The 12,155-nt window shown below is 33.1% G+C and overlaps 2 protein-coding genes and 1 long non-coding RNA gene across 5 annotated transcripts; 1 reads left to right on the forward strand and 2 right to left on the reverse strand.

Annotated features, from left to right (window-relative positions):
- Positions 1–1,477: 1,477 nt before the first annotated feature.
- LOC108869789 lies at positions 1,478–3,100 on the reverse strand. The gene is made up of 2 exons (XR_004450690.1): positions 2,918–3,100; positions 1,478–2,809 (listed from the first exon to the last, which is right to left on the reverse strand). It is a non-coding gene; the product is annotated as an uncharacterized LOC108869789 (long non-coding RNA).
- Positions 3,101–3,516: 416 nt separating this feature from the next.
- On the forward strand, positions 3,517–7,022 carry LOC103837651 (monogalactosyldiacylglycerol synthase 3, chloroplastic). 2 transcript variants are annotated; one of them, XM_009114007.3, is made up of 8 exons: positions 3,517–4,088; positions 5,081–5,253; positions 5,390–5,551; positions 5,727–5,868; positions 5,955–6,179; positions 6,260–6,322; positions 6,418–6,492; positions 6,584–6,991. In XM_009114007.3, exons 1-8 carry the CDS (start codon positions 3,762–3,764, stop codon positions 6,824–6,826), a joined length of 1,410 nt encoding a protein of 469 aa, XP_009112255.1. In that variant the 5' UTR covers positions 3,517–3,761; the 3' UTR covers positions 6,827–6,991. The 2 variants fall into 2 exon arrangements, with proteins under 2 accessions (XP_009112255.1, XP_033134131.1); XM_033278240.1 differs by lacking the exon at positions 3,517–4,088 and adding an exon at positions 4,758–4,999 and having other exon boundaries at positions 5,038–5,253; positions 6,584–7,022.
- Positions 7,023–7,856: 834 nt separating this feature from the next.
- Positions 7,857–9,359, reverse strand: LOC103837650 (prostatic spermine-binding protein). 2 transcript variants are annotated; one of them, XM_009114006.3, is made up of 4 exons: positions 9,234–9,359; positions 9,017–9,129; positions 8,353–8,393; positions 7,878–8,276 (listed from the first exon to the last, which is right to left on the reverse strand). In XM_009114006.3, the coding sequence occupies exons 2-4, from the start codon at positions 9,125–9,127 to the stop codon at positions 7,925–7,927; spliced, it is 504 nt and encodes a 167-aa protein (XP_009112254.1). In that variant the 5' UTR covers positions 9,128–9,129; positions 9,234–9,359; the 3' UTR covers positions 7,878–7,924. The 2 variants fall into 2 exon arrangements, with proteins under 2 accessions (XP_009112253.1, XP_009112254.1); XM_009114005.3 differs by having other exon boundaries at positions 7,857–8,276; positions 9,017–9,283.
- Positions 9,360–12,155: the final 2,796 nt, after the last annotated feature.

The raw sequence follows: 12,155 nt of genomic DNA on the forward strand, positions 1-12,155 counted from the left end.
TGTTTTATTGTCATATTCAAAGATATTGTAATATTTCACAGATTTAAAAAGTTCTTAAAAAATTAAACTTTTCGCTTCATAGATTTATATTATCGAGTAAATAATTAAACATTTAGTTTTGTTTAATTTTTAAAATAAAATTAAATATTAGAAAAAACTAAAAATAAATAATTTTTTGAATTCAAAAATGTATTATCAAAATAATGTTTTTAATCTTTTATTATTTATTTAAATAATTTTGTATATTTAAATATCTATAAATTAAAGTTAAAAGAGATTTTTACCTCTTTAATGAAAGTTTATTTTGTTCATTGTCCTCTTTGTGTATTTTTTTGGTGGAAAAACCTAAAAATGTCATTTGATAAATTTGCCCTATATATTATTCTCAGAATTATCACAAAACCGAATAAACACGAAGGTCTTCTGCTATAGCTGAGCTTTCAGGCAAGTAGGACATGGTCTTTGATTCATTTTATTAATTCTTTATAAGTTTACTAGGGTCGGCCCGCCCTGCGGGCGGGAAATTATAATAAAAGTTATTTTGTATTAATTTATGAAGTATTTAAAAATTATTATAGATTTAAAAATATTATAAACAAACAAATAATGAAAGAATTATGAGATCATAATATTAGCATTATAGTAAATGCTATAGTATTTATATTTATTTTATAATACCATTATATTTTTAATAGCATTATATTTTTAATATTTATTTTAGTTTCAGATGTTTAGTTTTATAATATATACTATCATTATTTATTATTATATAAATGTGCACATTACAATACATCTTTTATATATATATATATATATATATATATATGTTGAAGAAAATGACATAAAAGAATTATTATAAAAAGAGTTATTTTTTTATGTGACGAACATAAATCTGCTAATATGTTTTATCCTATAAAATAGTTACCCTCATATTTTGTGAGATTAATTGTAGTTTTTATGTTTTGGGATGGCAACGATAGTTTGTATGTTTTTAAAATAAATCTTGTTATATAACTTTAATGGTTATTTTGATAGAAACAACCAAATATAAATATGAGTAAGTTTGGAGATGAGTTTGTTTGATGTTTTATGTAGTATTGATTTAAGAGGGATGCTACATCAGGCGTAGGATATTGGTTTATATTGTGTTACAATAATTTGAGCACCGGGGATGCGCGTGATTTATATTTTTTTGTGTATGTGTCAATAATTTATTGTACACACTATCGTATTGTTTCATTTTTGTGGTTTGTGTCACAAGTTATATTCGATTAATATCGCCAAGTGTTTGCCCATAATTTATAATACTTCCACTAATTTAAGTTGTTTTGATAATTCATAGATTCTCCCTAGCCAACTGGTACGGGGTTGCTAGCTATATTGGCTAAATATTGGCCCATAATGTCTTGTTATATTATATTTATTTAATTATTATAACGTTTGATTTTATTTATTTATGTAATATATTCTGTTTGTATATACAGAGAAACAGAGATTCAGTATGAGAATTGATAAGTTTGTAATATTTCAGTTTTGACTGAGATTTTTATAGAGGAATTAACCAAATAAATGAGTTAACTAATGGTGAAGTGTGAGATAAGGCTGGTGGACACAGCTCCCTGCCAGAGCTTTGAGGTTGTGAGCTTTATAAGTTCTCTTCTTAAAATCTTGCCAGAGGGATTCTTGGGGATCGAAGACAAAACCGTGACTGACCTTACATATCCTCTTGTATGGAGATACCTACGTAATCCAAACAAAACTCAGAATAAATATAAGGAACCACGGCTGGATTAGTTACAAAACATGGTCTGCATGGTTGAAAACACCTGCTTTGCGACTAAGATCATGATTTCACTTTCGGATAAGTTGATTCCAGTTGTTCTGATGATATATGCCATTGGATATTGCCCAGCTTTCTTGTCAGGATACTTCAAAAACAATAAGATAGAAAAGTAAGAGCTAAAGCCTCAAAAAAGGTCATTAAAGAGAAGAATTTAGTGATGGGTCATGTTTAAAAGCAAGTTCTCACGGTATTACTGCTGCATCAGCAATCTCTGGATGAGCTAGCAACACTGCTTCTAACCAAATTTATAAGTTTTAAAACATTAAGAAGATCAAACACAAGTTGATTATATGTAATTTTTTTTGTTTCTTACCTGATATCCGTTGCATTTGATTAGCTCCTTTAATCTACCAACAGCAAAGACAAAACCCTCACTGTTAATGTAACACACATCTCCGGTCTTCAACCATCCTTCTGAATCAATAGTAGAAGCAGTAGCTTTCTACGTTTTTGAAATAACCTTTAAAAGCAACTCAACACAGTTTCATACCAACACCAAACACAAAAGAATTGCGTGTTAAAGAAGAAGCAAACACCTTTCATCACAGTAGGACTCCGGAACCTGAGTTCGCCAGTTTGATCAAACCCCAAGACACGACCCGTATCCTGATCCACAATCTTAGCCTCCACATTTGGAGAAAGCAAACCAGATGATATGTACCTCTCAGTCTCCTCTTCAGTAAACATAGAAACAACGATAGCCATAGTCTTGTAAAACTTTTAAATTATTGTCTCTCAACGAAAAGTTTTAATTGATTTCACTCATAGAACATTACTGTATTTCTCATAAAAACGGATCGAATCACTGAACCGTATCAACAGAGGAGAGTCTAAAAGTCTAAATTCTGATTACACCTAATTTTAAGCCTTGATCTTCATCGTTTTGAGTTCATCACCCTGCCTAACATTCCTAGCCTCCCAGAAACGAAGCAACATCACCTCAATCGTGTAGGAACATCAACCGGGCTTCAAATCGGAAAAGAAAACTTGAGAGCTAGCCATTTTCCAGAAAATAAAGGGATATCTATGTTTGAATAGGTCGTCAGGATAATTTCGAGAGAACATGGATCTAACCTTTTTATACTGAGATTTCTCCACCGCCTTGCAAGAGCGAAACATACAATAAATGGAGATCGTGGATGATGAAATCAAGGACGACTTTAAGAAGATGAATGCGTAACCGGTGAAAATCAAGCTCTGAGGAAGAAGATGAATCGAAACAGTTGGAGCTTCGTGGCCATGGTGGAGAAGAACAGGAAACAGAAAACGATACGTTTCAAGTTGTCTTAACCTATTTTCAAGTTGGGCTTTTTCAAAACTGCATTCTAAAATCCGTGTTAACACAAAGTCCATGAGGAATAAATGAAACGGTGAGTTTCACAACCCTTGGACACGTGGCAGTCTGTCAGGGAGTGAGTTTCCACGTGGACACCCCAGGAGTGAACCAAACATATTTATATATATATAGATTTTCCATCTGTAAATGATCATTTTCTGAAGGAGTATCCATGTCATTACTTCTTTTTAAAAATAATAAATAGAAAAAGTCTAGTTGTTTAAGAAACTTATGATACAACCAAAGATCCGAATCTTCATATCCGAAGATTCCAAAACGAAATGTAGATCCGACGGCTACAGGCTTGCAGTATTCCCCTCTCTTTCACAATATTAAATCGCACTTAACACAATAAAGACACGAAATATAAAAAGCAGAAGCAATACTATAGGAACAAAATTAAAAGGGAATATTTCCAGCATCATTCCTCGAAATAATTTCATTATTCATAGCAACAACTTGGTCTTCCATTTTTTTCTCTTCACTTCAAAAAATTTAAAACCCCCAAAGAAAAGAGAATACATAAAGACCACCAACCAGCCCACACAAACTACAACCAACGTTCTTGAACATCAAATAGAGATGATGAAAGTGGCTTCGCCTCGTGCACAGGATGATTCAATCACGCAGAAAGTTTTCAGGCGAGTCTACAGCAATTTTAGTTTCTCAACGGTCGATGATGACTACAACCATAATCGTCGTCGGAGATCAAGATCGGGTGATTACGGGAAGGAGAGTTTGAGTAAGAGAGGGTTTGAAGAAAAAGAGCAAGTTATGGAGATGGAGCAGATGGGAGCTGAGAGGATCAAAACTGTTCTTATTCTGATGAGTGATACCGGCGGTGGCCACCGTGCATCCGCCGAGGCTATACGTGACGCCTTCAATATCGAATTCGGAGATGACTACCGGGTAAATATATTTTTATTTATTTTGTTATGACGTAATTATATTATTTTTCTTCTCTCTTCATCTTCTTTCTCTTTACCTTGACTCAAACGCTTCGGTGGAGCCGATATGTTACTTCTTCAATTATATGTGCCACAAATCTAAGCATGTTAGTAGTTTTTAAAAATGTTTTTGGTTTGGAAAAAAATATTGTGACTAAGGTAATCATTCTGGCGTTTGCTGTTTTAGTAGAGAATTCTCACTTTTGAGTTTCTGTTCTAATATCTATTTAATTTGAGGAACAAAATTATTTTGAACGGTTCATAAAGAAAATTTCAAATCTGGTATATATATACCTGAATAAATTTGTATCACACCAAGAAGAGTCTGATTATTCTCAAATCAGTGAATCACACCAAGAAGAGTAATTTGTAACTGAAATACCAATGAATCTCATTCTCAGCCGTCAATGAATGTTAAAACCATCGAAATGCTCACCTTTATTTTGAAAAAACAAATAATACTCCCTCCGTTTTTTAATATAAGTCGTTTTAGAGAAACTTTTTTGTTCCAAATTATATGTCGTTTTCGGTTTTTTATGTAACATTTATTAGTAATTAATGTTGTCTGACCAATGATAATATATCTTCTATTTTTCTATTGGTTAAATTGTGGTTATGTAAATAATTAATGATGTTTTTGTTTCGAAAATATAAGAAATTAATGATTTTCTTAATCTATGTGGATAGTTTCAAAACGACTTATAATAAAAAACGGAGGGAGTATCTACTTGGAAGTTTTGTAGCCTAGTATTGGATCTTGGCGTTTGCCAGGTTGTCGGAGATACACGAGTGATGTCAACATTTCGTGTCTTAAAAACCTGTCCCACGTTCTTTACTCATTTTTTGTTGTTGTTAATAATTGCACTACTTAAGTTTCTATTTTTTTTTTTTTTTTGAATAGACTACTTAAGTTTCTAGCTCTACGAAGTAATGTTTTACTATTATTTATTACAGATAATCATAAAAGACGTTTGGAAGGAATACACAGGATGGCCACTGAACGACATGGAGAGACAGTACAAGTTCATGGTGAAACATGTTGGTCTTTGGTCAGTCGCGTTTCATGGTACCTCTCCAAAATGGATTCACAGAAGTTATCTCAGTGCTCTTGCCGCCTATTATGCCAAGTATTTACATGTTAACCACTATATATTGCCATTTTTCATCTTACCCTTTACTTTCATTAGATGTATTTTTTACATCATTAGATGTATTTATATATACAAATATAATTAAGTTCTTATTTTGTTTTGTGGTGTAAAGACAAATAGAGGCTGGTTTAATGGAGTATAAACCAGACATTATTATTAGCGTACATCCTTTGATGCAACACATCCCATTGTGGGTAATGAAAAGGCAAGGACTTCAAAAGAAAGTCATTTTCGTGACGGTTATCACTGATCTGAACACTTGCCACCGTACATGGTAAGATGGTATCTAATATTTCTAACGAAACAAATGAAAAAAAAGAAAGAAAAAGACTGTGCTCGGGTCCAGTTTCTTGTTTTTTTTTTTTTTTTAAAATAAGTAAAGAGTATAACTTCAATTAGTCCAACCATTTAAATTTAACATAGTAGCTCAAAATGAAATATTTAATCAGGTTCCATCATGGAGTCAGCAGATGTTACTGCCCATCCAAAGAGGTTGCAAAGAGAGCATTAGTAGACGGTCTTGGAGACTCTCAGATCCGTGTCTTTGGCTTACCTGTCCGCCCATCATTCCCTCGCACTATTATCGGCAAGGTAAAATTAGTCCAGTTTATACCACTTCTAGTTTTGTTTTTTCAAACACTAGAAGATCAACCATATGTATTATAATGTTTTGTTAGGATGATCTAAGGAAAGAGCTTGAAATAGATTCGAATTTACCAGCGGTTCTGTTAATGGGAGGTGGTGAAGGAATGGGTCCGGTTCAGAAAACCGCTCAAGCCCTCGGAGATTCTTTATATGACTCTAAACAAAGAAAACCAATAGGACAACTGATTGTCATATGCGGCCGGAACAACACTCTTGCCTCTGCATTAGCATCCCATGAATGGAAGATTCCGATCAAGGTAGCCTTTAAAATGTGAACTTTTATTAGTACTTGTAGTAAGTGATTAATAACTTATATTATGATGTCTATACCTTACAGGTTCGTGGGTTTGAGACACAAATGGAGAAATGGATGGGAGCTTGTGATTGCATCATCACAAAGGTTAGTCATATCTTTAAATCATCCATCCCTACTATCCCTTAGGTTCTTATTTAGAAAAGCCTTAAATTTGACAAGTGTTTATGACACCAACACAGGCCGGTCCAGGTACAATTGCAGAAGCATTGATATGCGGCCTCCCAATTATCCTCAATGACTATATTCCCGGACAGGTACATTTACATTTTTAGCTTGACTCTTAAAATTATTTGGCCATATCAATAATCCACTAACTAACTCGTGTGAATTATGTAACTATCAAAGGAAAAAGGCAATGTGCCGTATGTTGTGGACAATGGGGCTGGAATTTTCACTCGAAGTCCTAAAGAAACAGCGAAAACTGTGGCTGGTTGGTTCAGCAGCAAGAAAAACGAATTATATAAAATGTCAGAGAATGCTCTTAAGTTGGCGCAGCCTGAGGCAGTGTTCGACATTGTTAAGGATATACATCATCTATCTCAACAGCAGCAAAAACGTATTCAACTTTATAATGATTATTCCTACTGACTACTTCTACTTTAGCCTTCATATTCCTCTTATTTCATGAATCGTTATGCTTGTATATTGTCTAGTGCACTGTCATTCTTTGATCATCTTTTGTAACATTTATATATGCATTGTCATTCTTTAATCAATCATTTGTAATATCTATCACATTTACATTTATTTTTAGTGTGCTGAACAAGAAAAGGTTATGAAAAAAATGTTATTGGGTCTAAATGGATTTAACTATTAAGTCCAATTATGATGGTACAAATGTATAATTTGGCCTAGTAGCAAATGGGTTCACCTAACAAGGGGGAAATAGACTTCAATGAGACTTTTCCTGATTGTTAAACTCACAAGTGTGACACCAATGCTGGGTTAGCTTCTTCAAAAGGCTGCAATATTCTTCTCTTCCAAATATGGAACATTTGTAATTATGTTAACCTAGTGTCTCCTACCTCTCTGTATATATTGTATCGTGTAAACTCAATTGAGATATCTGAAAACCATCTTCTCCTAACATGGTATCAGAGTCCGAACACACTTTGTTCAACTAAACCGAAATCGATCCGGCTCATCCAAAAAGGCAAGATCGATCCTAAACCGACATGATCTAAATGGTCCGGCGGTATGGTAGAACTAAATCCTAGACTAGGATATTGTCGAAAAACCAACGTTAGTTGTCTCGCAACCACAACCACGTGAATACTTGTTGTCTGGTTTGTCAACTCAAGAAAACCCATACAAGTGACAAGCAATCCAAACGAACTGATTAGAATGAAGAGAGTTCCTATGGTCCAAGTAATGTGAGAACGTGATGGGATACATGAAACATAGTATAGTGTTGGTGGAGTTTCCTTTTAAACATTTGAAACAATGGAAAGAAAAATTGCAACAACAAAGAAAATGTGAAGCACGGCGAATCATATTCATAGGCAGATGCAAAAACAAAAAGAAGAGAACAACATTCTACAACAGCCAAGATAACTAAAATCCAAGTAGACAAGTCACACACGACAACAAATAGTACACAACATGAAGCATAAGTTTCCCCTACACTACTTAAACCAACACATATGGTCCTCTTCAAGTCTTGAACAATCCCCTCTTTCTCATGTTTCATTTTCTCTTCTTAGCAGGCGGCTGGCGAACATCTTCGTCATCTTCCTCATCATCCTCATCTTCGTCCTCCTCATCCTCATCTCCATCATCATCACCACTCTCATCCCCGTCATCGTCATCATCATCATTATCATCGCTTCCTCCCCCACCATTGGTCACCGGGTCATCCTCCGGATCAGCTTCCTCTCCTTCACCCCCTGAAAAATCTTCATCATTAGCATCATCATCATCATCATCATCGTCTTCATCAGCGTTGTCCTCATCATCATCGTCATCATCATCAGAGTCACTGGCATCTTTATTTTCCTCATCTCGGTGTCCTTTTTTGTAGCCCTCCTTCACAGAAAGCCTAGAGACAAGTCAAATTCAAATCTGCTACAATCTAAAAGAAAGGGAAAAATGAAAAGTGTGGCCCTTATGCTCACCTCTGATCTTCAGCAATCAACCCTATCAGCAAAGATTCTGCCTGCGATATCACAGAACAAAAAGATGAATGTTAGACAAGGTTTTATGAAATTTTATACAATACTGAACTATCCATAGTGTATTAATGCAAAGTTCAACGAGCACACAAGCTAAAAAGGATCATGAAAATGGCAAATGTCAATATAGCACATAACTAACAAACACTGAAATTACTAAAGGAAACCTAAAAGGTACACAAAATAAACCTAAAGTCAATCTGTAAGGGTTTAAACATTTTCAAAGGAAGTCTCGTCTTTGTGTGTTTGCTATATCATACAAAATCCAAGAAGAGCACATCCTTATATAAATAGCAAATAGACAAAAAGTAAACGTGACAAGTTAACAGAGTGTACATTTGACATTATTAAACTCTGCATTCAACTTCAATTGTACAAAGACCCGTCTCGAACCAATTAAGACAGAAGCTAAAGTGCTTGTCTAAATTCAAACAATAAAATCCGTCAAAGCCCAAATCGTATCCCTAAAGCAGAAAATCTAATAAGCCTTGGATTCAGGAACACAGAGACAACTCCAGGATGGACGGTTTTTGCATAAATGACAAATCCAACAGAACACAAAGTGAAACAAGAGTTATAAATTAAAATTAAGGAAACAGTTGTATACCGCGAGAAGCAGACAAGCCAGATTCCTTCCAACGAGGAAGAGAAGCGTCTCAGTGGCAGAACAAGTCCATTGTCTCTGCGTCTCCATTGACATGAGGGCAGCCACTTCCATACCTACTCGAAAAGGACTCACAGTAAGAGATGAGGAGACAGAAAGCCAAAGACTACAGGGGAGGAGGAGACAGATAAAGAGAGATAAAAAAGGGAGTGTGGAAAACCTGAATAGCTTAGATCCGGTCAAGTACCCTAAATTTTCGTCCCTGTAGGGTTTTTGTATTTAAAGGAGTTTTTTTTCATCTGTAGTCTGTAGATTAAGCCAGCCTTTATAAGAGTTTTTATGAGCCATGTCCACAAATAACAACTATAAATATAATATATTATTTTATTTTTAAAATTTTAATTTAGATTTTGACACTAGTATTTCTATGCTTTAACTTCATTGGTTTGAAAAAAAAAACTATAAATATATTTTTGTAGTCTTGTTTTTTATATTAGTTTAATTATTTCTGTTTAATTTAATTTAAATTTTAATAAAGTTAGGATAACATTTTTATAAAAATCATTTTATTTATATCAATTCATTTTAATTATATCATTTCATTTGATATATAAATTCTAATAAATTTTGGATTTGTTGGTTTTAGTTAAAATACGTTAAGAATACAATTGTTGAAAAGAAATCACTTGGAGACTCCGCGGATATCATGAACAAATATATCAAGCTAACGTTGCACTTTCTGATGCGGTCATCATTGGAACCAAAGGTATATGTTGACTGAGATGGGCGACATGAGCTTTACTTGGATGAACCGACAGCTGAGGACTGGACCAGCACGAAATGGATCGAACAAGGAAATGTGGTCACGAAATGGACATGAGAAGGACGGACGGTCGAGAGATGAACAGGACAGACGATCGCGAAATGGAATATGACCAATGGTCGGGTGATGCGATATGGTCGGACATAGACCCAAAAAATGGAGATGAAGACCTGGACATGGAAATTTATCAATAAATGCTCGACAAAGTGAACTAAGCAGCAAAACGGTCTAAATAACTATCAGCTGGATCGAACCCAAGAAGTGGTTAGCCAAGATAAGACTTCTGCGGCACAAGATGGGATGGACAACCAAGCACATGATCCACTTGTCTGTTATATTGGACAGATGACAAGATCAAAGACTAAAGCCTTGAAAGAAGTCTTTGGAGTTTTAATCAAGTTTATCCAAGAAAAAGATGAGCTGACCCATGGGAAGGATAGAGGGCGGATCACTTGGTTTAAACTTCGATTAACCAAGATTTAAAGTTTTAGAATTTCTCACTAAACCCATTAAGAGTAAGTTTAAATCCATTAGGAGTTGGTTTTGGTTTTCATACACCTATTAGGTTTAGAGTTTTCATGTCAGTCATGTTATATTTTGTAATAACAAGTCTACTAGGTAATAATCCGCGCCTTTCGCGGGATGTGATTATTAGTTTTGTTATTTTTAATAAAAACACATTAAATCTGTTTAATCTGAATATTGGTTCAGTTTTAAATTATTTTTTGGTTTATTCTGTTAGAATGTTTGATTTTTTAGTTTTTTCGGTAAAAACCAAAAATTATTATTATTTGTTTATTTTTATGTTATAAATTTTAGATAATCGTCATGTCGAACCAATGGTTTCATATTATAGTTTGTAAATAGATAATAGTTGAAGAAATTTTTTTTTATTAAGACTAATCATTTCACTACAATTTGGTCGGTAGTGAAAGAAGCATTAAAAAAAAATATTCAACTTCCAAAAAAAAATAGATACTTCAGTAGTGGTAAATACTTATAAAGTATTCACATCAAGGTGCACATGTATGTGTATATAAAAGTATATAAAAATAAATGACAAATATATAAAGATATTGTTAATTAATATTAATGACATTTTTGTTCTAAATAATACATGAAAGATAAAATTAAAATTAATTAAAAAGTAAAAAGGCCTTGACATTAGTGAATTTTTTTATATAAAAAAATCAACTGTATCCGTAAATAGAGATGAGCACAGATCGAATATCCGAGTATTTGGAGACATTCATGTCGATTCAATTTTTAGCCACTTGGATAGTCGGTGATTATGATATCCAAAATGATTTAGAATTTTAAAGAATATCCGATTTGATCCGTAAATAAAATTTAAAAATTAATTGAAAATTTAATAATAACGTTTTATTACAAAAATAAAATATTATTTACTTTATAAATTTTAATACCTAATATAATAAATTTAGTTTATAAAAATATTGTAAAACTTATATAAACTATAATATATATAACATATATATATATATATATATAATTCTGTACATATATGTATATATATGCATATAATTGATCGAATTTGATAATCGCTCCTAAAAATATTGGTATTTGTGATTTGCTTTTCTTTAATTGTATTTTAGTAATTGATTTGCTTCGTAAAGTTACGGATATCCGTATTTTTTGGTTCAATTCAAAACGGATAACGAATTGAATCAAAACTTATAAATATTTTGCCCAACTTTATCGATAAACAATAAAAATAATATATATATAGTTAGCTTTTGATTCGTTATTTTTTTTTATTTGAACCGAAAAATCTAATGTTTTATTGGAACCATGCATATGAGTTTTATATTAAAAAAATACAAAGTATATAGTGTGAACATATTTATGAATAAAGTGTGAACGCATTAACATATTTATCATCAAATCATTGTGAAGCTGACACGTGTCTATTATAATGTGAATGTATTTATTACAATGCTTCTCCTTTAATATATAAGGGATTTGAACACTTTTTATCGCTTTGTTTATTTTTGAACAGTCTCCTTCAATCGCTAGGAAGATTACTCTTTTCCCTTACGTGAACCCATTCAACACCAACAAACGAGGTTACACTCGTAAGTAGTTGTAACGCACAACATAAGGCTCTTCATTAACTTTAGGTGAAGAAATTATCGACCATTCAAAGTGCTATGAGTACTAGTAGCCTCTAGGTTCAGTCGCCCATCTTCAAGTGATCAAAGACATTACATCTATCGAAAGTAGTATCAGCTCATAAAGAAGTGCTTTTGGTAAGCAATACTAGTAATAAAGAATTGAAGATTTGTCCTCTCCGACAAG

The sequence above is a fragment of the Brassica rapa genome, chromosome A09 (genome assembly GCF_000309985.2).
Source record: "Brassica rapa cultivar Chiifu-401-42 chromosome A09, CAAS_Brap_v3.01, whole genome shotgun sequence".
Lineage (NCBI taxonomy): Eukaryota > Viridiplantae > Streptophyta > Magnoliopsida > Brassicales > Brassicaceae > Brassica > Brassica rapa.